Here is a 23,358-nt window from a genome sequence, read left to right on the forward strand (position 1 = left end):
TCATGAGTGATCCTTAACCATGGTAATACCCCTAACCATGAAAGAATGAGGTAATCATATGTGGCCTATTTTGATAAATTGAGGGGTGAGCATATATATATTGTAGTAAACCAAGCATATTTTGGGTCACCTATATTATAGGTGGAATGTATGTGAGAATGCACACTAAGGATCGGGAACTATCCAAATATCCCTCATTGTACCAACAAGGACATTTAGCGCATAATATTTATTGTAATTAATACAATACAATCATTGATCAAGTTGCATCCATCAAGGTTGATTGACTATGAAAGTTGAAATATAAGGGTTAAGTTTTTTCAAATCAAAAATGAAAATGGTATATGATTTTTTCAAAATAATTAATATGGGAAACAAAAATGTTAAGGAACTCAAGGCTCTTTGAAATCTTGAAGAGACAAAAGAATTTAAAACATTTGTAAATTCCGAAATTTGGAAAATTATTAATCTTCTTTCAAAAAAAATTAGGAAATGTTGTTTCCTTTACAAAATTGAAAGATTTATGCAAGGAGGCTTTTTCCAAAGACAATTTAAAAACTTCTATAATTTGATAGAAGTCCCTTCTCTATACTAATTAGTTCTGGATTGGGTGTGAAGAAGAAACATAAAAAAAAAAAAAAAAAATCTCATTATTTATTTAAATGATAATCTTGAAGTGAAATTGTCAATATAAAATTTAGACAAAGTCATATTAGTGTGTATCATCATATAAAGAAGACAATCTATCTCAACTTTTTATTTACATATTTTCATTTTTATTTTATTTTTAATTTTTTAAGTATGTTACTCATTTCAAAGGGCATGCGCCTTGTGAAATTACGTCATCCACATATGTACATAAAATTATTCAAAATTATATTATTCATAGGATTCTCCTTGTTTAGTGGTGTTTGATAAATCAACTTAATAACTTAAAGTAATTTAATAATTTAATTTAAGTTATTTAAATAATTAAGTATATTTGATAAAATAACTTAATGATTTGATTTAAAGGAAAAATTAATTAACTTATTTTTAAGTTCACATCTTCATTTTACACTTTCATCATCATTTATCATAATTACCTTTACGATTGTTACTGCACGATCTTTGCCTTAGTTATAATTTATGAGGATAACTATATCAATTTGATAATTTAAAATAAATTTTAAATTCATTTTATCAAGCAATCTTAATACTTAAAAGTAAAAATTAAGTAATAAGTTTTAAGGAGTATAATTTAACTTAAAGTCAATTTAAGTTATTAAGTAATTAATATTAAGTTTTATTAAATACCACCTTAATATGGTCTTAAATTTTGAAAAATAGATATATATTGAATTTAAAATTTGAAAAGCAATGGTGAATTTTCACCCTTTTTTAATTATATTTAGGTTGCATTTCATTTTGAAAATATTTTCAAAATTTTATTTTTGGGATTTTTTTAAAATTATTTTGTCTTTTCTTGAAATGTGTGTTTGATTATAAAAAACAAAATGAAAACCAAATTTTAGAAATTAAAGAGTCCATTTGGGGGAGTTTTTTAAAAACTCGTGTTTAAAATTTGTTTTCAAAATAATGAAGAAAAACAATTGTTTAGAATTTTTTTAAAAACAAGAGTGTTTGATAATATGTTTTTAAAAAAAAATTTTAAAACAAAAAACAAAACGCTTGTTCAGATTAAATAATTTATATTGCTTTTTGAAAACAATGTCATATTTTTATTTTATAAATGTAATTTATATTAATATAAAATTAAATTCAAGTTAAGTCTTATTAAAAAATAAAAAATAAATTTATAATTATGTATTAGTTAAAGATAAATAAATTTTTAATTATGAAATATTTTTTTATTCTAGTTAACAAAAATTACTATAAGATAAAAATAATTTTAGTATTCATTTTTAATACAAATACTTTAATTAATTGTTTTTAATTTCCCATTTGCCCATGATTTCTAATTATTGTTTTTAAAAATCAATGAAAACAACTTTTACTTGTTCTTCAAAAGTTATTCTTTATTTCATTTTATTTTTAAAAGCTGAAAATAGATAATAACAATGAAATAATGCTATGAATTTTTAAAAATAATTTTTTGTTTTTAAAAATAAAAAACTATTTTTTAGTTACAAGCCAAACATGCCAAAAATTTCTAGAATTTTAAGTCCGTTTGATCATGTTTTTTAAAACTTATTTTTAAAAATTGTTTTTCAATTAAAAAAACAAAAAAATGGTTTTTAAAAACAAGTTTTTAAAAACAAGTTTTAAAAAACATGACCAAATGAGTCTATGTTATTTTAAAAACTGATGAAAATAATTTCTATTTATTTTCTAAAAATTGTTTTCTATTTCATTTTATTTATAAAAAAAAATTCACAAAACAATGATCAAACAATACTAAAAGTTTTAAAAATAGTTTTCTATTTTTAAAAGTAGAAAACTATTTTCAAATCACATCACCATAAGCTCTTATTTGGTCATCTTTGTTTTTTATTTTATTTTTTATGCTAAGTATTTCCTTTTAAATGTACATAACATCATCATTTATTGGTTTTGTTTATATTGGCATTTTTTTATATTTATAAAATTTATAATTGTTTTATATTATAGGTATTTGAGGTTATAATTATTATGTAATAATAAAACAAAATACTTATAATATTTGAGGGATACCATTGGTTTCTAAATATATAAACATATAGAACATCATTGTTTATTGATTTTATTTAGATTAATATTTTTATATTTATAAAATTTATAGTTCTTATATATTATTGGTATTTGAGGTGATAGTTTCAATTTTTTGAAAAATGTATATTTTTTTAAATTTGAAAATCATTAAGACTTATTATATCTACTTCCAAAAAGTATTAAGGAAAGAAAAAATATTTAGAAAAATAATTTTTTTCATATTTGGTTTAAACTATGAAAGAAAATTAAATATAATTATAATTATTTAGAAATTTATATATATATATATATTAAATTATTTAATTTTTGTAGAAAATGAAAATAAGTTAAATGAATTTAAAGTAAAGTATAAAATAATTTATTGATTTTAAATATATTTTTTATTTTATTTCATTTTTTTATAGACTTTTTTTTTATTTTCTTTTCCTAGTATTTTTCTTCATATTTTTTTTTTAAATTAAGCATAACTAAAGAAATGTTTTTATTTTTTATTTTGTTTTAATTTGGATTTTGAGAAAATTGTCTAAATCTATTTTGAAACTTAATTTCTATTTATTTAAAAATAAAATAGAAAATAGGGCATTAATTTTTTAAACATTTCTTATTTGAATAATAATTTTTTTTCATTCTTTTTAGTTTTGTTAATTACTATAATCTCTCAATTCAAATATTTCATATTTTATAAAGTAAATAAAAAGGGAAATGAAAAAAAATAAATAAATAAATAAATAAAGACAAGTATGGAGAGCTGCGCTGAGATCAATCCTGACGCGAGGCGTCACGTCCGCCCACCAAAGCGAGCCACGTCACAATTGAGGTGGGGCCGCTGCCCGTACTGCCCATATTTTCCACTCCTCCACTGCCTGGACTGCCCGCTCTTTTCTCTTTTTGCCCTTTTCTCCACCTCTCCACCATACGGTCACATCACCCCCGGTCACTGCGGGCAGCCTCAGCCCCCCTGCCCGTTTTCTTAGGGCAGCCCCATTGGCCTTTTTCTAGTCTTCGATTCTTTTTTGTTTTTCTTCTCTAAGGATAGAACTGATAATTGGGATTTGATAATTATATTGATATAATTATCATGTATTTATAATATATAAATATATATTTCATTTGGTTGCTTTTGAACTGGTCAGCTTCCTTGAGTCCATTTCCGATATTTGTTCAATCTCTGAGAGCAGACATTTTTGAGGGTGGGTGAACTGAGATTTTCTGCTGAAAAAAAGCTACTTGTCCCAGGTGATCAATCCTCACTTTTGTATCTCCACCATGTGATCTGACTATGTTGATCTGCTTCTCTCCGATTTTGTGACCTGGGTTTGAGTTTTTTCATCTGATTTCCTCGGTTTTTGGGACAAATTTCTCAAATTGGAGCACTTTGTGGGTTTTCTTTTTGAGGGTAGATATTTTAAATAGAAGGGGTGGTGGAGGAGGAGGAGGTGGTGGGAGGGTGGGGGCGATTTTGGGATTTGGGGTGTTTTTGATGGTATGTTGATTTGGGTCTAGGGTTTGTGAAAGATGGGATTGGGTGGTAATGATGTGAAAGTGGAGTCTTGGGAAGTTGGCAAATCCAAGGGAAGGAAGAAGAAAGATGGTGGGGAAGAGGAGACTGGGTGTTGTTGGGTTAAGCTCAGGTTTATGGCCAGCTGCATTTCTTCAAGATCTAAAGTTGATAGCTCCATTAGTGGAACCAGTACTCATTATGGTAAGTTCTATTTTCTTTGTTAATGTGTTTTTGTGGCTGGTACTCTTTAAATTTTCTTATTATTATTATGTATTTTCTGGATTGATTTGTTCTTGATTTGCTGACTTTTTAGTGGTTTGTTTGTTTATTTTTTGCATGTTTATAGATACATTTTGATGGTTTATATTGTAAACATTAAGCGAGAATGTACCCAAAAGTAAGGAGTTTTATTGGTTGCACATATAAAAGTGAGTTATCATAATTCACAAGGAAGCCCAATGTAAAGAACTTTGTCTGTTATGACAATTTCCTAAACTTGGGTTTTATAGATTTCAGAATAATCATTTGTCTAACTGGACTTAGAACCTGGACTTCTTCACTTCCATAACAAGAACCATTCTTTAATTAGATTCCCATTACATAACTTCATCAACTAGAATCAGACCTAGATTGGGAGAGCCTAGTCTCAAAGGGAGCTAGAACAGGTTTAACACTAATCCAACCAGAGTTTTAGCTATTTCATATTTTATTTGATTTTTAATGTCATGGGTGAGATGGTTGGACTAGCTAGTAGAAACTTGAAACTGAAAAGTAGTTTCTTTAATGGTTCAACTTTGGCTTAATTTTTGGATTTGTAAGTGTGCGGTGGTGGTAAATGGGGTCTTGATGAGTTGGGGGTTTGTGGTGCAAGACTTCCTTTAAAGATTTTACAAAGCATACCGTTAGGTAGCATTTGGGCTTGCAGATTTGGGGGTTGGGTTTGATGTTGAGCCCAGAAGCCTAAATGTTTTCTGGTGTGACTTTGGACTCTGGTGAAATCCACAGGTGGATACGAATTCTAAACCCAAATATTTGAAATAAATGGAAGTTGTTATTTAGAAATGCATAGAACATGTGATCAGAAATCTGCTTTGCAAATTGAGTCCAGTTGCCCAATCTATAATTACTGTATGAGCCTTTTGTCATGTCCCAATATAATTCAGGGTTTTGTTTTTAGCTATTATCTAGCCATGTTGAGCATCTTGTACCCTTGTCAGGCACACGTTCGTGATACTGACCTTGTTTTATTGAATTGGTTATCTGTGTGATTTGGATCTCAAATGATTTGCGATTTCAAATTCTAGAATATCCTATGCTTAAACTAATATTGTAATGGAGCCATGTTTGAAGATGTCTGTTCTGCTTAATCAATGTGAATTTTCTTTGTGTAATGTTTTACATTCTCATATGTTGGTTCTATGTGTGGGTCAACAGAAAATAGATCTACAAATGATACAAGCAGAGACCAACCGGTTGCTCCAGTAGTCTCATCTACAACCACTAGTAATGCAGAAAGCAATTCATCCACTTCCAAACTTGAAGAGGAACTTAAAGTTGCTTCTCGGCTTAGAAAATTCTCATTTAATGATCTTAAGATGGCAACACGGAATTTTAGACCCGAGTCTCTTCTTGGTGAAGGTGGTTTTGGCTGTGTATTTAAGGGGTGGATTGAAGAGAATGGAACTGCTCCAGTGAAGCCTGGCACAGGGCTTACTGTTGCTGTTAAAACGCTCAATCATGATGGGCTTCAGGGTCATAAAGAATGGCTGGTTTGAAACTTTCCTAATCTATTTTATTTCCTATATGGAATTGAACTCCTTTATTTGTTCTTCCCCCACTTTGTGTTTTTCTTCTTTTGTCTTTTGTTTTTTGTTTTTGATTTTTGATTTATCTTTTTTTAGAAATCCCTTTTATGTCTTGGCTCTTCTCAAGTTTAATCTCATTTTGCAGGCTGAAGTGAATTTCCTTGGTGACCTCATTCATCCTAATCTGGTCAAACTGATTGGTTATTGCATTGAAGATGATCAAAGGTTGCTAGTTTATGAGTTTATGCCTCGAGGGAGTTTGGAGAATCATCTGTTTAGGAGTATGTACCTGTCTTTCTGTTAATATTATTCTCATCTTTCATTTCCTTAATGAATTTTGGAGCTAAATCTTGAATCTTTACGATTCCTTGTACTTACGTAAGTTTAGAGCCTATCTGTTCATAAGTGGTTTAAAAACTTATCTTCTTTGCTAAAGTTCCTATTTGAAGAAGTTTTTGACTTAAATGTTGAGTTACTTTTATTCTTCTGTCTGTCTAAACTTTTGTTTCATGTATCTTCTATTGAATCACCATGTGTTAGATTGATAATTTTATGGAATATTAGTGCAATTTAATTATTTTGTCATGATTCCTGAGATGTCTGATTTCATTAAATTCATTTAACTCCTGTGGCCAATTCTATTGTGCATAAAATGCTGTCCCATATAAAAGATGTGGTTATTTTACATAAAATGTCCATGCATGTGCGCATTTATTTCTTTTTCTCAGATGGCCCTATTACTCTTCACTGCCCTTTCTGAAAACCCTTCATATAATTTTTACTTAGGGAAATTATATATGTTTGTGTGTTTAGGGTGTTTTCTTTGCTTTGGCATCATTTCATGTTATTTTTTGCTGCATTGGGTTTCCCTTCGTGCAAACATGATTCATTAATACATCTCTCTCTCTCTCTCTCTCTCTTCTTTGAATTTTGATGGATTTCATTAACCATGTTTCAAATATATTGTTTCTGCTGGAAGCACCGAAATACCAGTTAGTGGTTTTCTGTTCAATGGAAGTTCTTTGTGGAAATAAAACAAATGCAGCATAAGTTGAAATTATAGATTCAGAAATAGAATTATTTTGCTAATATCAGTTGCTTCTACTGGGAAAATAGCTCAATAGTTTTGCTTGTGTCTTGGTTTTTGGTTTAGAGATAAATATGTATTGTTGCTTGGGTGAGATGTATGGGGAAGGGGAATAAAACTTCATGCCTAAAAATAGATGGTGTCATCATTTATGTCAAAATGTAGTGGGTAAGTTCCTTATGGAATCTGAGGTAAGAATAGGACTACTGCCTGTGAAAATGTTGTCATTGGCATAACAAATCAGAAGAACATAAGAATTACCACTGGAAGGAAAGAACATGCAAAGAAAAGGATGGTGGGTTGGGTGTAGTTGGTTTGGTGGTGGAGCCACAATGAAACTCGTCTTGAAGTTTGTAAGAGCTGAAACAACAAAAAGAATCTTGATAATGAGGAAAAGTTGATTCACAAAGGCAGGAGATTGCTTCTTGTAAATAATTTCTGTGATATTTGTCACAAAAGGAATGACTTTCTCCTCTGACAGGCAATTTAAGTATCATGAGCAACCGCAGCAGCAATTATAAGCACTAAGTTTGTATGCCATCTATCAAAAAGATTTTACAGCAGAGATATAGTATTCAAATAAGTCATAATGTTACTCGAAGCCTTTTGCCATATGATGGGTTAGATCCATCAGTATTGTAGTGACTTGAAATATCCTCTTGTTATCAAATATTGGTGTGATATGAGAGAAGAACCAATGGTTGCATTTCTTTGTGAGAAAGGTATTGATTTATCTATCATTTCCCAATGCCATTTTAGGATGCTGAGGAGGGACCATTTTGAGAACTTGAAATTGGTTTTGAACTGTGGTCGGGGGATGGCAAGTGATGTTGGAATAGTAGGTGTTGGCTTAGTGGATTAAGCACTGAAATCTGTGATTACTTTGTTGTTTCTCACCAAAAAGAAAAAAAAAGGGACTGAAATCTGTGATGGGTATATGGGAGTGCAAGGGAAGGATTGAGGTAGATGAAGGAAATGTTGCTGTGCTTGCTTGCCCTCTGTCTGAGGGCTGAAAATTCCAGGTGTTTCATGATGGCTGGAATCACTACCTGATAGTGAAAATGTGGTTGTGAGCGAAGATGCAAATATGAGAATACCAGAAGAAGAAAGGGTGGAGAATGAGGTTGGTTTGCAGCCAATGCCTGCCAATTTGATTCAGATATATAAGCTTTTCAAAAATGAGAGTGCTAGGAATGGTATCAGAAATTCCATTTTCAAACTCGATACTCTGTTTGATTGAAAATATTTGATTCTGAGTTGTAAATAATCCCAACTGCTTTGGTAATAATACAAATATGAGAGAGAACTTCAAATCTATCATGCATAAGATAATACCAACCATAGTGAGAGCAATATATTGTAAAGTTGAACAGTAAAGATAGCTACTAAGCCTACTATTAGATGTTAATCACAGTAATGAATTCAGTGGATGTGTAACAAATCCATAATCCATCAATTCTGGTAGATGAAACTTATGACTTTCAGTAGGATTCATAACTACTGAAAGGCTCCTGGACATTCTTAGACGTTCATAATCTCCAAGAACACCAAGGGTGTCCTAAATGTATGTGTCAAATGTCTATTGAATTAGACTCTGCTGTCAATGTAGCCCATCCTTTACTGAGACGTGTGAGATGTGATAAAAAGTCCATGCCACTGGTATTTGAGAAGAAGTTATGTGTTATTTACAATGTTTTCAGAACCGAACCGGTCATTAAACCAGAAAAGTTACCAGTTCACTGGTCGGACCGACGGTCGAACCGGTGATGTCATAAATATATAATTTATAAATTATTAAAATTTAAAATAATTATAAAAATAAAAAATAATAATTTATATATTATTTAAAAATTAAAATTTTATTTAAAAATCATAAAATTAGTTTCAAATTAGAAATTTAAATTTATTTAAATCATAATTTTAATTTAAAATTTAAAATATTAATATTTAGTTTACCATTAAATCATATTTATTTCTTCGTCTTCATTTGAATGACTATTTGAAGAAGCTTGGAACAAGTCCAAAAAAAAAATACTTGATTGTTCATTATTATACAAAGTTCACAGAGATGGTACCCTGTGTCTTTTTTTTATTTTTCTTTTTGGGCACAATGAATTTTGTCTTCTTATCTCTCTCTTTGGGCACAACACAAGGATTATTATTATTGTTATAATTTTATGCCTCGCCCCCCTCCTCTCCCTCCCTCTCTCTCTCTCTCTCTCTCTCTCTCTCTCTCTCTCTCTTTTATGATCATTACTGGCAAATCACAGAGGCATCCGCCAAAAACAAGCAGAAAGATTCTTGCTTTTCTTTTACTTGTTTTAGGTCTCTATCTGTCTGAACTGGGCTTCTGTTCATTGAGGGTTTTGCGGGGGGGGGGGGGGGGGGGGGGGGGAATGGTTGCAGCGGTGTAACAGCCGGGGAGACCATTGATGGGAGCTGGCGTCGGTGTCTTGGCACATTGGGGGCAGCAGCTTCTTCACCTCTAGTGCAGATCCTCCAAAACGACGTCGTTTTGATACTGTAAAAATTTAAAATAATAATAATAATTGAACCGTCCGGTTTGGATGGAACCGGTTGGACCGCCGGTTCAACCTATTTCCGGCCCAATTAACCAAACTAGACTGGAACCGTAACCGACCGGTCTGGTTTTTAAAACCATGGTTATTTAGGATCTCTCAGAATGAAGCCCCATAGAATGGATTAAAACTGTAATCGTTGCCATTAGTAAATTAGGATATAGACAATGCTCTTTGCATGAGAGTGGTCACAAGAAACACAGAGACATGTAGGTATTATTCTGGGAACTATTACTATTATGTGAAATAGGAGGATCTGAATCCCTGTGTGAACCTAATCTTCACAGGAGACTTCAAATATGGTGCCATGTCATTGGGGGCTCCAGTCATGTAGCAACAATATGTGTCTCATGGCTGATGAACATTCATTACTGCACATCCTTGTGGTAGTTTGTTATTATTCTATGAGTGATTGAATCTCTTACTGTGAAACAGCAGAAAATGGCTGATATTATTAATAGGTTTGATAACTAATCTGGTGAAAAGAGTGAGTCTGATGAGATAAGTAGGACTAGAATGTATAGTGGCTCAACTGGATGGAGAACCACTGTGGCAGAGTGATGCAGTATTGAATTTACAGCAAGTAAATTCAATGGTAGCATTGGATAATTCAGGGTATCATCAGTTGCAAGATTCGAACTCAGGACCGCTGTGGTAGAGTGATGCAGCATTGGATAAATTCAGGGTATTATCAGTTGCAGGATTCAAACTCAGGACCATGTGTTACTTACTAAGACCACATTTTCCAGTGTTAAGTCCACTATCATTTGAATAAGAAAAATTTCCACAATCACTGATAGAAAAATGTGGTTAAGAAATTAAGATCAGCTAGCAAGAATAGAATCATAATTTAGTAAGAGGAAAATGCATACAGATTAGGCGATATAAGAATTATATTTCATGTCCAAAGCTTGCACAGTCATGCAGTATTGTTGGAAAGTGCTCAAGTTCTTAATTGGTTCAATTGCTAAGTTTATGAGAATTCCTTCTAGGGAATATTGTAAAAGGAGAATTCATGTTCATGTTTCCACATGGAAATAGGTTTCATTGTCGAACAAGATAAGATATTAGGAAAATATCTTTAAATATATTATGGGAATTGAGGGAAAATTTTATGAGATGGACACGAGCTTCTAAATACTATATTGGGAAGGAAGAGACGCAAGAAGAAATAAGAGACACGTAATGCAGCTATGAAATGGATATGTTAGGGCTTGAGTTCATGGTGTATATATTAGGAGGGAAGGAAAATGGGATAGTTTTAGACTTTGGTTTCATATTTCTGTTTCTTTTCCAATGTTCTGTGTAGAATCAATGGAGTAATTGTCTCTTATTTATCAATGTAGGCATGGTTGGTTGAACTATAATAAGCTTCATGCCTTGTTGTTATCTGTTTTTCTTTTCTTTTCTTTTTAATTTTTTTTTTAATGAATTGTTTTACTTTTATGTTATTGCACTAGCCCATAGTGTTAAAGCTTCCGTTGCTATAGCCTATAATAAGTATGATTAATAAAGATGTGCTGAATGATGAGAGCAGGGCAATCGATGTTGTGCCTCATGTTTTGTGGATACTTAACAGATGCTGTGAGATACTCATTCTTTTTCAATGAAAGCTATAGGAATTGATGCCATGGTTGAACAAGAAAAAGTTAATGGCCTTCCAAGTAGCACATTCAACTACCTGAGAGAAGGGTCAGAGAGGATTGGATTTGTAATAAGAAACTAACCTTTTGGGCCCACGCATTGGATCTGTACTATAAAGAGGAGTTCCATTTTTGCCTTCAAGATGAATCAGTGAGGTAGGAGCGGGTAAATGACAAGAGTGTTATAGACTGGACGAAAGAGTTAGTGCATTGAATTGACTCTTCCAGATAATGAAATTGGGCTGTCCAACTTACAGAAAATTTAGGGTATGAAAATGTGATGGGAAATCCAGAAAAGAAGGAACATGTGAGGTGGTAAGAAATGAACTAAATGCTGTGAGATGACCATAAATGGGCATGACAAAAAATGGAAGTATTCAAACAATTTAGTAGGCTGATAAACTTAAGTTCTCCAGTCCCTCTGGATTGAATAAGTGGATTTTGATAATTCTCGGAACTGGATTGAATGAGTGAATTTTGATAATTCTCTTATGACCCTTTTGAGAACAGATAAGATAATTATTTACAAACACAAGTAAAAGATTCTGCACGACAGTAGTCTTTTCAGTCAGAAACAACAAAATCCATTGATTAGTGATCAAAAAGTACCTGAAGGATGACTGGTCCTCCCACAAAGCAAACCTGAACTACCAAATACAACTGGACACCAGAAGACAAGATGACCAGAAACACTAAACAACAACTGAGGCTGATCTCAAAACTAAAATATCAAGCTCAAGGGGATAAAAATTCAGTTAGGCCATAATTATAGTTGTCAACTTATGGTTTGTGTCTTTTGTATTGCCTTATTTTTCTATATCATGTAATGTACTTATGGTGTATGCTAAGCTTTTTATTTTTTACATATTCTGTAGTAGAAAGAAAAATTATGTTAGTGTGTATATTCCTCATGAAATCCAAAATTTAAAATAATAAGATACTTTTAATTATATTTCTTTATCAGAATTTTCTTCTTTTCTGTGATTAAACTCCAGGTTCCAACTAATTCATTAATAAATGCTATTATTGCCAAACATCCAAGTTCTGCCATGTCCACCAACTAATCTACAAAAAGGGAACTATGAGCATGTTCAAGTATATCTATGTGCTTGTATGCATAGTGAACATATGTTTATTTGTTCTGTTCAAAGTTCTAATTTTCCAAGCTCATCATCATCCTCCCCTTAGAAAAGTGGAAAGAACTTCAAAATAATAATTGTAGTAATAATAATAATACACTATATATTAAACAAAATGTTAGTTCTATATTCTCATCCTCTTCAATGTTTAATATTCATATAATCTGAATATCATGAGTTGAATTTGAATAGATACCCTGTTGTGCATGGAATACCATATCGCTTGCTTTAATCTTGCATGTATGGCGTTTGACAACACATATACAATGTTCCAAAGTAGGACTTTTTTAGCTCCTTGCCATCCTTTTTAATTTAAATAATAATAAAAAAAGAGTAGAAAATAGAGTGCAAAATGATATTAGTGTTTAAGCCCCTGTGGTGTAGCTTAATGGCAGTGCCCTCTAGCAATGAACTAGAGGTCTTGAGTTCAAGTCACCCTCGTATTTAGGTGGCATAGAGGATGGGCCCATATCACCTAGAGTTTGCTTTTATAAGAAAAATGATGTTAGGATCAAATGCCCCAATGACAATATCCTGTCTATGATAAAGGTGAAAGAAAACCCAAGAGAGTATCTAAGGTTTTATTTTAATTTTAAAGAATCTTCTAAACAAATTATATGAAAATCTTTTTTAAAAATGAATATTTCAAATTTATTTTTCTTAAAAGCTGTGCTAATATGTTTCATATGTGATAAGTTTATCTTAAATTTTTACATGTCTTTGCAATACGAGTCTAATATATGAATTGTTTTTCATAAAAAATGTATTATATTGTGTATTCTAAATTCTTGATATGTGCACACCTGAAACTAGGTAATGTGATATTTTCTCTAGTAAACAAAGGACTTGTTAATTCTCTGTGGTTTTACTTGTTTTTTCTTTTTTTGGTCAGTGTGGTTTATGTCCAATCAATGCAGCTTTCTCTTGCATGGTTTACTAGAGATACTGACTCCCTGCTTTTTGATAAATGATTTGTGAGTGCAATATCAATTATTAATGTTTTCTCATGATAACAATTTTATATGTAGGGGCCCTGCCTCTTCCATGGGCCATAAGGATGAAAATTGCACTAGGTGCTGCTAAGGGTCTTGCATTTCTTCATGAGGAAGCAGAAAGGCCAGTTATATATCGTGATTTTAAGACCTCCAACATCCTATTGGATGCAGTAAGTAATAAAAACTGTGATAAATTCACGTTTGTCTCCTAATATCATTCCATCTTTTATATGACATCCTATTTCAGGAGTACAATGCCAAACTTTCTGATTTTGGACTTGCTAAAGATGGTCCCGAGGGAGATAAGACTCATGTATCTACCCGTGTTATGGGAACTTATGGATATGCTGCCCCTGAATATGTGATGACAGGTAAGAGCATGCGTATTCGGCTTTCAATATTGAGCCAAAAAAATGAACTCTCTTTTTAAAGAAATCATATTCCCTGTTGATTTTATCCATTAAATCTGGTGTTAGAGCATTTGAGCTGTTTTTTTTTTCTTTTTTCTTTGTTTTTTTTGTTTATTTTATTTTTGCAATTGCATTTCATACATGTTCCTGTCTGTTTAAAGAAGTACAAGTTTCTGTAACTGTGAATGAGCAGGGTGGTTTATGATCTGCTGGATTAAGGATTGAGTGCTTTTCAGTTCTCAGTTCTATTTTGGCCTGATTTTACCTGGTCTCTTTTATTCCTTGATGACAGCTCTGAGCATTTATGTTCTTTCTGTTATACCTTCAACTATGGTTGTCTTAATGCTTATTTCTGCTCTTGAAGTTATGTCTTTCTCGATATGGATGGTAAAGGATGGAATTTGTTTAAGTCCAATTTTGATGGATGTATCTCCTCCTACAATGATATTTATTGTACGTGGACCTAGTACCATGCTTTTTGAACACTTTTTAAGGACACATCCTGTTGCTCTTGTTAGGGTTCATGATACAGGGGAGTCAGAGTCATTGGCATTTTGCTGGCTATTGCATTCCCAAACACTGGAGGTTTTTTTTTTTTAATTATTAATATTATTGTTGTTTTGTGGTGGTGTTTTTTCTTATGAGCTGTGAAATTCTGAGTTGTCATCCGCATGTGGTTTATAATGTAGGTCTTCTATTGATCCCATTTGTTCTGATAAAATTTTTATATATCATCTCAGGACATTTGACATCAAGGAGTGATGTCTATAGTTTTGGTGTGGTTCTACTAGAAATGCTGACTGGCAGAAGATCCATGGACAAAAACCGGCCAAATGGGGAACATAACCTTGTGGAATGGGCAAGACCCCATCTAGGAGAAAGAAGAAGATTTTACCGTCTGATAGACCCACGGCTTGAGGGTCATTTTTCAATAAAAGGTGCCCAGAAAGCTGCCCAGCTGGCTGCTCACTGCCTCAGCCGGGACCCAAAAGTGAGGCCCTTAATGAGTGAAGTTGTTGAAGCCTTGAAGCCTCTGCCAAACCTTAAGGACATGGCGAGTTCATCTTATTATTTCCAAACCATGCAAGCTGAGCGCATTGGTTCCAGCCCAAATGCTCGAAATGGTGTCCGAACACAGCAAGGAATACTTTCAAGGAATGGCCATCAGCAGCAGAGGAGTCTTTCAATACCAAATGGTTCTCATGCTTCCCCGTATCACCAGAACCAATACCCCTATCAATCACCCAAACCCAATGGTAAACCGTAGCATTGGGTTATCGTGTTTCTAATTATCCTTGTGTTTTCCCCCACGCCCCCTCTTTCTTTCTTTTTTTTTCTTTTTTTTTATCATCAATGCCTCTACCTTTTTTTCTTCCTTTTCCTTTTTAAATATAGATATATTTTCTGTTGAAGCATTTGTTCTTGGACGACTGGAAAAGCAACAGAGAACATGTTTGCTTTAATGTTGTTGTGATCCTTTCAGAGTGGTAACCTCCTTTCCTTGTTAGGGGGAGAATGGCAGGGAAAAGTGAAATTCTGGAGCAAATCATGATGTCAAGCCCCATATGTTGCTTTTAGTTTTAAAATTGGTAAGAGGATATTTTGTACCCCATAAAAAAATGAGAAAAGAAAAAAAAATTACAAATTTCATTGATCCTTCAACCCAAATATTACCTGTTTTGATCGACAGGAATTAGAGGATGAATAGCATCTTGGAATTCTTTATGTTCATCTCCCATGAACTATTCATAACCCCAATAGATGTGGTTATCACAAAGGTTTTGTTTTGTTAAGTAGAGCTTAAATGATATTTCCCCATCTTGCAGCTTTTGGAGCAGCCCTAAGCGTCGTGTTTGGGTTTGAGATTATATGGATTTGAGCTGGGCCTGGAAATAGCATCTGGCAATTTGAAAGGAAATTCCAGATATGGATTTGAGCTGTCTCAACCCATGAGGGTTCGGTTGGTAGAAAATGTTAATAACTGCCTACTCAGGAGGGTCGGTTGCTCAATTTTCATTTGCCTTTCTTATCGCCTACTGACAAAATTGTTAAAGACCAATGGGAGCCATGATTAACAGCATTAGCCCCGTCTTTCCTCTGCAATGTACAATTGAGTAATGAAATTCCTCCACAACTGTTCAACCATTAGATTCAATCATTCAACATATAATTAGGTTTTAGCAAGCAATTCATATGTTGCAGAATATTTACAGTAACATTTTATCTATTAGGAGCCACTTGGTATAGAACCCAAGCTAGATGTATTAAAGCCCACACTTATTCCATGAGTAATGAGATACCACTCAATTTGTTTCCCTTCCCCTTTCTCATGCAGCTCTCCTCGTTAACTGATCCTTGGATGTGCTCTCAAAGATCTTGTCTGCATTTCCTACCTCAAAACCATCTCGCCGATGATACTCCTTAACCTGTGTAAGTTGGTAATTCAAGTGATCAGTAAAAGCCTATTAAATCAAGATAAGATCATACACATGCTTCCACAACTGAAAGCAGGAACATGAAATGGAAAGAGAGAGTCTGATTTTCTGGACACCTATCAACCTATACAATCAGAATACACTTAAATAACATGAAAACAAATACATAAACGCCGCATGAAGGGGAATGAGCAGAAAACTTAGATGGGAACATTCACCAATACATATCATCATCCATGACTTTTGTATCAGAATGTGGTGAGCATGCATAAGAATGATGTAAAGCAATCACAAGATAAATGAGCATCATGTAGTCAATCAGTTGGATTGATTTATTCAGGTGGCTACAAACAACGTTGATTTTAAACCATTACTTTTTACCATTCTGTACCAGAAAATCAAATTTGTGTTAAGAAGTAAAAACAGACTTTCTTGTTTAAAAATAAGGGTCGTTACCTCCTTGTCTGGTAGGTTTTTATATTGAGGCAGCACAAGGCGTTCTGCAAATTCTATGTACGAACAGGGGACTGATTCAGTGACACCATCAGAAAATTGGAAGGAGACTGAATCTGCCACAGTTGAACTTTGCAGCAGAAGACCATCAGGGCTCACTGTTAATAGAGGAAATGAAGTTATAAATTGTCTACCCATGCTTGAAAGAATAACCAATAGAAACAAACACATTTTGTAGCATCTACAATGGCAATTATTATCAGTGAACATAAATACGAAGTACTGCATGCAACAAATGGCAGAAAGAAAATGCATACATGAAAATCTTTATGATTCATTTGACCAGGATAGGATGTGTTAGAAGATGCATTTGAAGCATCACAACGGTTAAGCCATTCCTCAAATTAACCATGGGCCTAAGCATACACATTTGGTCCACTCCATGCTGCATTTTAGGATACTGCATGAATGAGGTGCCTTATTAGGGGGTCTAAAAGGTCCGAAATCTCAGTGACCACCTGGAGATCTCCATTCTTGTCTTCTCCACTCATCTAGATTGCAGTAACAATTCTGTTCTACAGCGCCAGTTTGCATTAATTAAATTGTAAACTGACTCCAAGTTACCGTGCTATTTTCTCAAATAAAGTAACGAATCTCTCTTCCTAGAAAAGCAGATAAAACAACATGAGGCACACATTATTCTCATTAGGAAATCAATTTCACTGTTCCATTAGCATGAACAAAAATTTATTTTGAAGGGCCACTAATATATTCCATGATTTCCACTCATTCCTTGCCAATTGAATCTTTCAATGGTTCAACTGATGTGATTGGATATCAAATTCTAATCACATATCTCAATTAGCAGTTAGATATTTAGCATTTTCTAGCATTTCAGTGAAAAAATGTATATGCCTGGAGAGTAAAAATAAGGGAAAACACATGAAAACTCAATCCAACCTAGGACATATTTGTATGAACATATAATCTGTATGAAAACATTTTAAACCAAACCTCTTCATTTCCCACTCGACCAAGTATATATGTTCCTGTTTGAATCTTATCTAGGATTCTGGGAAGCAAATTTAGGAATTAAAAAGAAAAGTACAAAATTAGGTAACAAACCCTTTAGAACCCCCCCTTCAGAATTCAACTTGAAGCCATTCTCCTCAATGAACTGATTGAGCATTTCAATATTTCTCAAGTGAGATTTCAGCTGATGAGTGGAAATGGTAACATGATTGACTGCATACCCATTTACAAGGGTCCAGGCAGCATATTCACTTTCCCTGGGTATTCATAAACTAAATAGTAAGATCTTGGAATAGAGGTCCCACATAAGTCCAACAACAATAACCAAGTTGATTACTTTCAAATTAAAATAGCCTAAACCAATTAGATAACAATTGGATACCTGACGATACAGCGTGATTTAGATTATAATAGATACCTTTGTCATGTGTAAAATAAAGGAAGTTAAATGACAGGAGGTTAAGCATGTGGATATTCATCCCTGATTAGCAACTAGGACAGACATGAAAGTTTTCTGGAAAAGGGTAAGAGTCTTCTTGGACAACAGTTTACGACATTCTTTTGGTGTTCAGGTGGTTGTAAAACTTTTTTTGTACATCCAATTGAATTATCTCATGATCAAATGTCTTTTCTTTCAGCCAAAAAGAAAAAGAAGAGTACCTTGCCAATTGTTGAAATTCAGAATACAAGGGCTTTTCCCATGTTAAAAATCCCTGGGCACTTGCTAGAGCTGCATGTTTATTTCCACTACCAGATATTTCAGTGTATTTTCTAATTATCTCCTGTAAATAAAAGCAACAGTTTCAAGCACAAAGTATTCATCCTGACAAAACAATTATCACCAAAGTATCCAAAATTTTCCAATTATCACCAAAGTAATCCAAAAAAAGATATAAGACAAAGCATAGGCTAGATGAAAATTTATAAGAGATGGGCCGAATAGGTCTTTCTTTGCTTATATTTGCACAAGCTAAACCATAAAAACAGTTAATAACCATTTGTATCTGTAAGAGACAGCAAGAGAGTTTCTCTTGCATGGATCATTTTTTTTTTCAAACTAAAAATCATTTACAGCTAGAAGAAAAAAATGTGAAAAAAAAAAAAGCCTACATTATGGTTCACGACTACCCATCAACAAAGAAATAAATTTGGAAACAAGATTATCATGAGTTTCACTTGCATTTGGATCTGCTTTTTCCATGTAAAAATGCAAGAAAAACTAATAAAAAAGGTAAAGCCACATTATGGTAAACAACACTTCATCAAAAAAATAAATTTGGAAAAGTTATTGTACCATATATGTTGAATTAAACATTTTCAAACATCTATTGATCTGTGAACAGACCTGCCATTCAGCAAATGAAAGCCTAGCTTATTCAACTAATTGATTGTTCCACAAGATCATTTTAATGGTTCTTTGGATAGAAAAGCACATCACATGGTATTCAACACCTCAGATGCATTTGGCTGGGGAAAACCATTGTCATAAATATTCTCATAACCATCACCACAGACTGTTATAAATAATACCACCCTACTACCCAATCCCAAACCATAGGTGAACACTATCAAGATACAATAAAATGAAAAGAAAGAATTCAAATAGAGTAGAATGAGTTCAGCTTCCTTTATTTCAATTTTAGGACCGACTGGGTTTACTCACCAACATAACTATGCAAGAATTCAATTTCTATGAAACCAGATATATATAAGACTTGTCATGACACTGAAATAGAACAACAAAATTGATGGATTTGTTCAACACAGAATTTTTATTCCCACAAAAATTCATGAGGAGAAGAAAAAAAAAAAAGAAAGCAGAGTATGCATTAGGATCATTATACTCAAAACAGAGGCACAAAACTGCAAACTATCATCTCACCATGATTAATTCCAAGGACAAACCTGAGCTGGCGGACTCATCTGATCTACAAGAAGCTCCGAGATGAATATTCTTGGCAAAGGCCCATGAACACCAGTGCCAGTGTCCGTATGGGAAATTCTGGGAGGAGAGAACCACAGGGCCCTCAATTTTTTTGCAGGAAATCTCAACTCCTCCCGGGGTTTATAACCAAAATCCAAGAAAAATTGGGCCATAGAGTCGATCCCATAACCATTTACCTGTTATATTTCAAATCAAATAAAACTTTGTACCTCAATACACATGCAAATCAAGATTACAAATATGAATCACACCAAAGTAAAAACTAAAAAGAAAGGCAGAGTATACCCCAAATGTCCTAAATGCAAGATGATCATAGCAAATTCGATCATTATCAACCGATCTAACGAGCTCCAAAACAGATTTTGCAGTGGGGTTCCTATTTAAATAAACTGTTTCCATACTCCCCAACACATTCCTAAAAAACGATTCAGCTCCCTGCAACAGAGATGGAAGAACGATGATTTAAACTCTTAACACCAATAGAAACAAATTACAGATTAATGCCATAGTAGCCCCTAAGCAATCAGAAAATCCAGTGAAATTTTATTGAATCAGTTATGTTGCTACAATAGTAACGTCCAGCATAATTTTGTAGTTTCAGGAACTTGCGTTTGGTTGCATGGGATAAGAATCGAAAAGGAATTATTATAGTTGGATGCCCATGTCCTAATTGGTGGTCGATTCTGGAAAATTAAAATGCAATGAAGATTGAATGGATCGAACGGGTTTACAGTCTAGAGAGTTATAAGCAATTAAGCATCCCTGATTGGGATCAAATATTAATTTCCTAAATAAAAGAAAATTTTAAATTGAAAACCCAGAGATATTCCGGGAACCTGAAAAGGAGGAACGGGGGGCTCAGGCTCCATGTGAGACCGAGTAGCTGTGCACAGACTTCGGTTAAGGAGGGAAACCGAATTCCCGGGAGAGGACAGATGAGGGAAACTGGTGGGGAGAGGGGAGGGGAAAGAGGTGAGAGAGCGGAGGGAGAGGAAAGTTGAGGAGCGAGGGGTGGTTCTGATGGTGGAGTAGAGGGGAAAGATGGAGGAAAAGGATGTTACAGCCGCGGCCTCCATTTTCTTTCCGGAAATGTGACGACAAATTAAGAGCGAAGCAGCCTTGTCCCGTATTTTACCATGGGACTTCAGGCCACAGGTGGGGCCAAGTGCCAAGCCCTCCATTCCCATATCAAGTAGGACTCCGTCCAATTAAGCCATCCCGTACAGTGTGTATGTCCATTATCAAGCCTTACGAAGGATTCAAGGGCCTACACTGGCGGAGCGGCTGCCTCGGTCAATTATGACAAAACATTTGGTTCCTCTGCCATTACCCATTTGTGGTATAGAGCAATCAAATTATGCCCGATGCCATGCGTTCACTTTATGCCTCGTTACTTGTTACCCAAATGCCATTCGTTTACTTATAAGATGTGCTTATTCTTCTATATCCTAATTTTATTTATTTGTATCTTAATCCCATGTACCTATAACTTCATTCAATGACTTAAATTTTGTCTTATATTTAGTAAAAGTTAAGTAAAATTCTTTTTTAGATAAGCCTATAGGTTGCTGTTGTTTTTTTTTTTTTTTTTCAAATTTTTTTAAAGGAGAAATTCTTTTTTCTAAAGTCAAAGTAAATTATTTTTTTTCGATAAGCTTGTAAATTTTTTATTTTTTATTTTTTAAGGGGAAAAATCATTTAAAAATAAAATAAAATAGTAAAAGAAAAAAGTTATTTTAAATAAAATTAAAGCAATTTTTTTAGATAAAATGGTGAAAATATTTTTTTTTATAAATAAAAGCAATATTTTATTTCTTTTTTGAAATGAAAATTATAAAAATTCCTTTTCTACAAAAATAATAAAATTGGAATAAAAGAATAAAATCATAATTTTTTGTTAACAAAGTTAGATAAAAATATTTTCTAATGTTTTTTAAAAAAAATAAATTTGAGACCCATAAAAAATGACAATGAATTTGAAATCTCCTTTCATAGAATCAAGATAATTTTTAAAATTCTTTTAACAAAATTTGAAAAAACCTTTCCTTAATTCAAACAAAAATAAAATCCTTTTTGTATATGAAATCAAATAATAAATCATTTTTTATAAATAAAAAAGTGATTGAAGTATCTTTTGTTAAAAAGGTCTTTTTTTTTAATTAAAAATCATTTTTAGTACTAAAATTGAATTGATTTTAATAGTTTTATAAATAAAATTGTAAAAGTTTATTCTTTTTCTATATAAGGTAAATAAAAATCATTCTCGATCAAATTTTTTTTTAAATAAAATTGATTTTAATAAATTCTTTTAACTTTCTTAAATAATATTGAATCAAATCACTTGATAAATTGGAATTTTTTTAAAAAAAATAAAGAAGTTGAAATAATTAATTTGAAATCCTATTTAATGTGAATAAACCCCTTGAAATTTCTTAAAAATATGTTTAATATTTGAAATAATTAAAATTTTCTTCCAATTAATTTAATAATTCAATTTGCATATTCTTTTGTTATTTATTTCATATATTCTTGCAATATGATTTTCATCTTGAATTATATATATATATAATTAATTAATTAATTATCATAATTCTTTCTTATTAGTTTAGTATAAACATTTTTGGAGTTTAAAATGGTGCTACCATATAATACCTTTCTAATAAGTAACGTGACACCCTCTAAACTTGATTTTTGTAAACATGTGTTGTTTTTTCAAAAATAAGAAGTCACGTATTAGAGTTTTATTTCTTATTTTATAATCATTTTTAAAATAAATAAAAATAAGTGACAATTCACTTTTAAAAAAAATCAAACTTTGGAAAAAAAAAAAAAGTATTGCCTTTGAGTACGGATACACATAGAAACGACAGGTCCACAATTTTCCTTTAATTTTTTTGAAATAAAATATAAATATACATTTCTTTGACAATGCTTTTCTAGAACCAAACATAATATACTTTATTTTAGTGCAAAATTTTCACATTATAAATATCATCCTAGTACCATAGTTCTAAACTCCAATTTCATCTTATTAGTTTTTGCATTCTTCGAAAAAACATTACTAAATTTTTTGGAAAATTCTTGGGTATTACAATGGTGTTGTTGAATATATAATCCAACAAATTTTACTTGAAAAAAAAGAATTTTTGCTTTACAAGTTTATCTAATTTTTTTTTTACTTGTCTTTATTAAAAGTATTAAAAGGGGATTTATTTCTGTTATTTATATATATATATTTCAATCAAAATTTTATATAAAAAAAAATACAATTTTGTTGGAAAAAAAATGCTTCAATAAAATTTTAATTTTTTTTAGTATCCTTATATATAAAGGTTTGAATTTTATTGTTGAAAGAATAATTGAAATTTATACATAAAAAGAATGATTTCAATTTACACAAATAAATTAAATCAATTTTTGATTTCTCAATGAGAAAACAAGATTTGAATTTTATTAAAAGCATGAATTTCAATTTAATTAAAAAAAGCTGATTCCCATTTATTTAAAAGAAAGTAATTTTTCACTTTTAAAAAAAATATCACATTTATTAAAAAAGATATTCTACTTTTAAGGAAAAGGTTTTCTAATTTTGCAAAAATAAAATGACATATCTATTGGAAAAGTGGTTTTTATTTTAAAAACA

General features: G+C 32.1%; 2 protein-coding genes across 2 annotated transcripts; one reads left to right on the top strand and one right to left on the bottom strand.

Moving 5' to 3' along the window:
• Positions 1 to 3,606: 3,606 nt before the first annotated feature.
• Positions 3,607 to 15,396, top strand: LOC100263771 (serine/threonine-protein kinase PBL34). Its single transcript, XM_003631233.4, has 6 exons — positions 3,607 to 4,393; positions 5,627 to 5,961; positions 6,143 to 6,278; positions 13,474 to 13,610; positions 13,688 to 13,811; positions 14,591 to 15,396. Exons 1-6 carry the CDS (start codon positions 4,207 to 4,209, stop codon positions 15,115 to 15,117), a joined length of 1,446 nt encoding a protein of 481 aa, XP_003631281.1. The 5' UTR covers positions 3,607 to 4,206; the 3' UTR covers positions 15,118 to 15,396.
• A 564-nt stretch (positions 15,397 to 15,960) lies between these two features.
• Positions 15,961 to 21,068, bottom strand: LOC100258620 (2-oxoadipate dioxygenase/decarboxylase, chloroplastic/amyloplastic). The gene is made up of 7 exons (XM_002276426.4): positions 20,552 to 21,068; positions 20,001 to 20,150; positions 19,676 to 19,891; positions 18,431 to 18,552; positions 17,864 to 18,027; positions 16,742 to 16,896; positions 15,961 to 16,276 (listed from the first exon to the last, which is right to left on the bottom strand). The coding sequence occupies exons 1-7, from the start codon at positions 20,900 to 20,902 to the stop codon at positions 16,178 to 16,180; spliced, it is 1,257 nt and encodes a 418-aa protein (XP_002276462.1). The 5' UTR covers positions 20,903 to 21,068; the 3' UTR covers positions 15,961 to 16,177.
• Between the last annotated feature and the right edge of the window lie 2,290 nt (positions 21,069 to 23,358).

The sequence above is a fragment of the Vitis vinifera genome, chromosome 1 (assembly GCF_030704535.1).
Source record: "Vitis vinifera cultivar Pinot Noir 40024 chromosome 1, ASM3070453v1".
NCBI classification, from domain to species: Eukaryota; Viridiplantae; Streptophyta; class Magnoliopsida; order Vitales; family Vitaceae; genus Vitis; species Vitis vinifera.

What these genes read in the sequence shown, in the direction of transcription:
- LOC100258620 (XM_002276426.4), bottom strand. Translation starts at nt 20,902, where the DNA reads ATGGGAATGGAGGGCTTGGCACTTGGCCCCACCTGTGGCCTGAAGTCC. An exon ending in CCCCCGTTCCTCCTTTTCAG is followed by an intron (nt 20,151 to 20,551) that starts GTTCCCGGAATA and finishes TCTCTGTTGCAG; the next exon opens with GGAGCTGAATCGTTTTTTAG. An exon ending in TGAAGGGGGGGTTCTAAAGG is followed by an intron (nt 16,897 to 17,863) that starts GTTTGTTACCTA and finishes CTCTATTAACAG; the next exon opens with TGAGCCCTGATGGTCTTCTG.
- LOC100263771 (XM_003631233.4), top strand. Translation starts at nt 4,207, where the DNA reads ATGGGATTGGGTGGTAATGATGTGAAAGTGGAGTCTTGGGAAGTTGGC. An exon ending in CCAACATCCTATTGGATGCA is followed by an intron (nt 13,611 to 13,687) that starts GTAAGTAATAAA and finishes ATCCTATTTCAG; the next exon opens with GAGTACAATGCCAAACTTTC. An exon ending in CCCTGAATATGTGATGACAG is followed by an intron (nt 13,812 to 14,590) that starts GTAAGAGCATGC and finishes ATATCATCTCAG; the next exon opens with GACATTTGACATCAAGGAGT.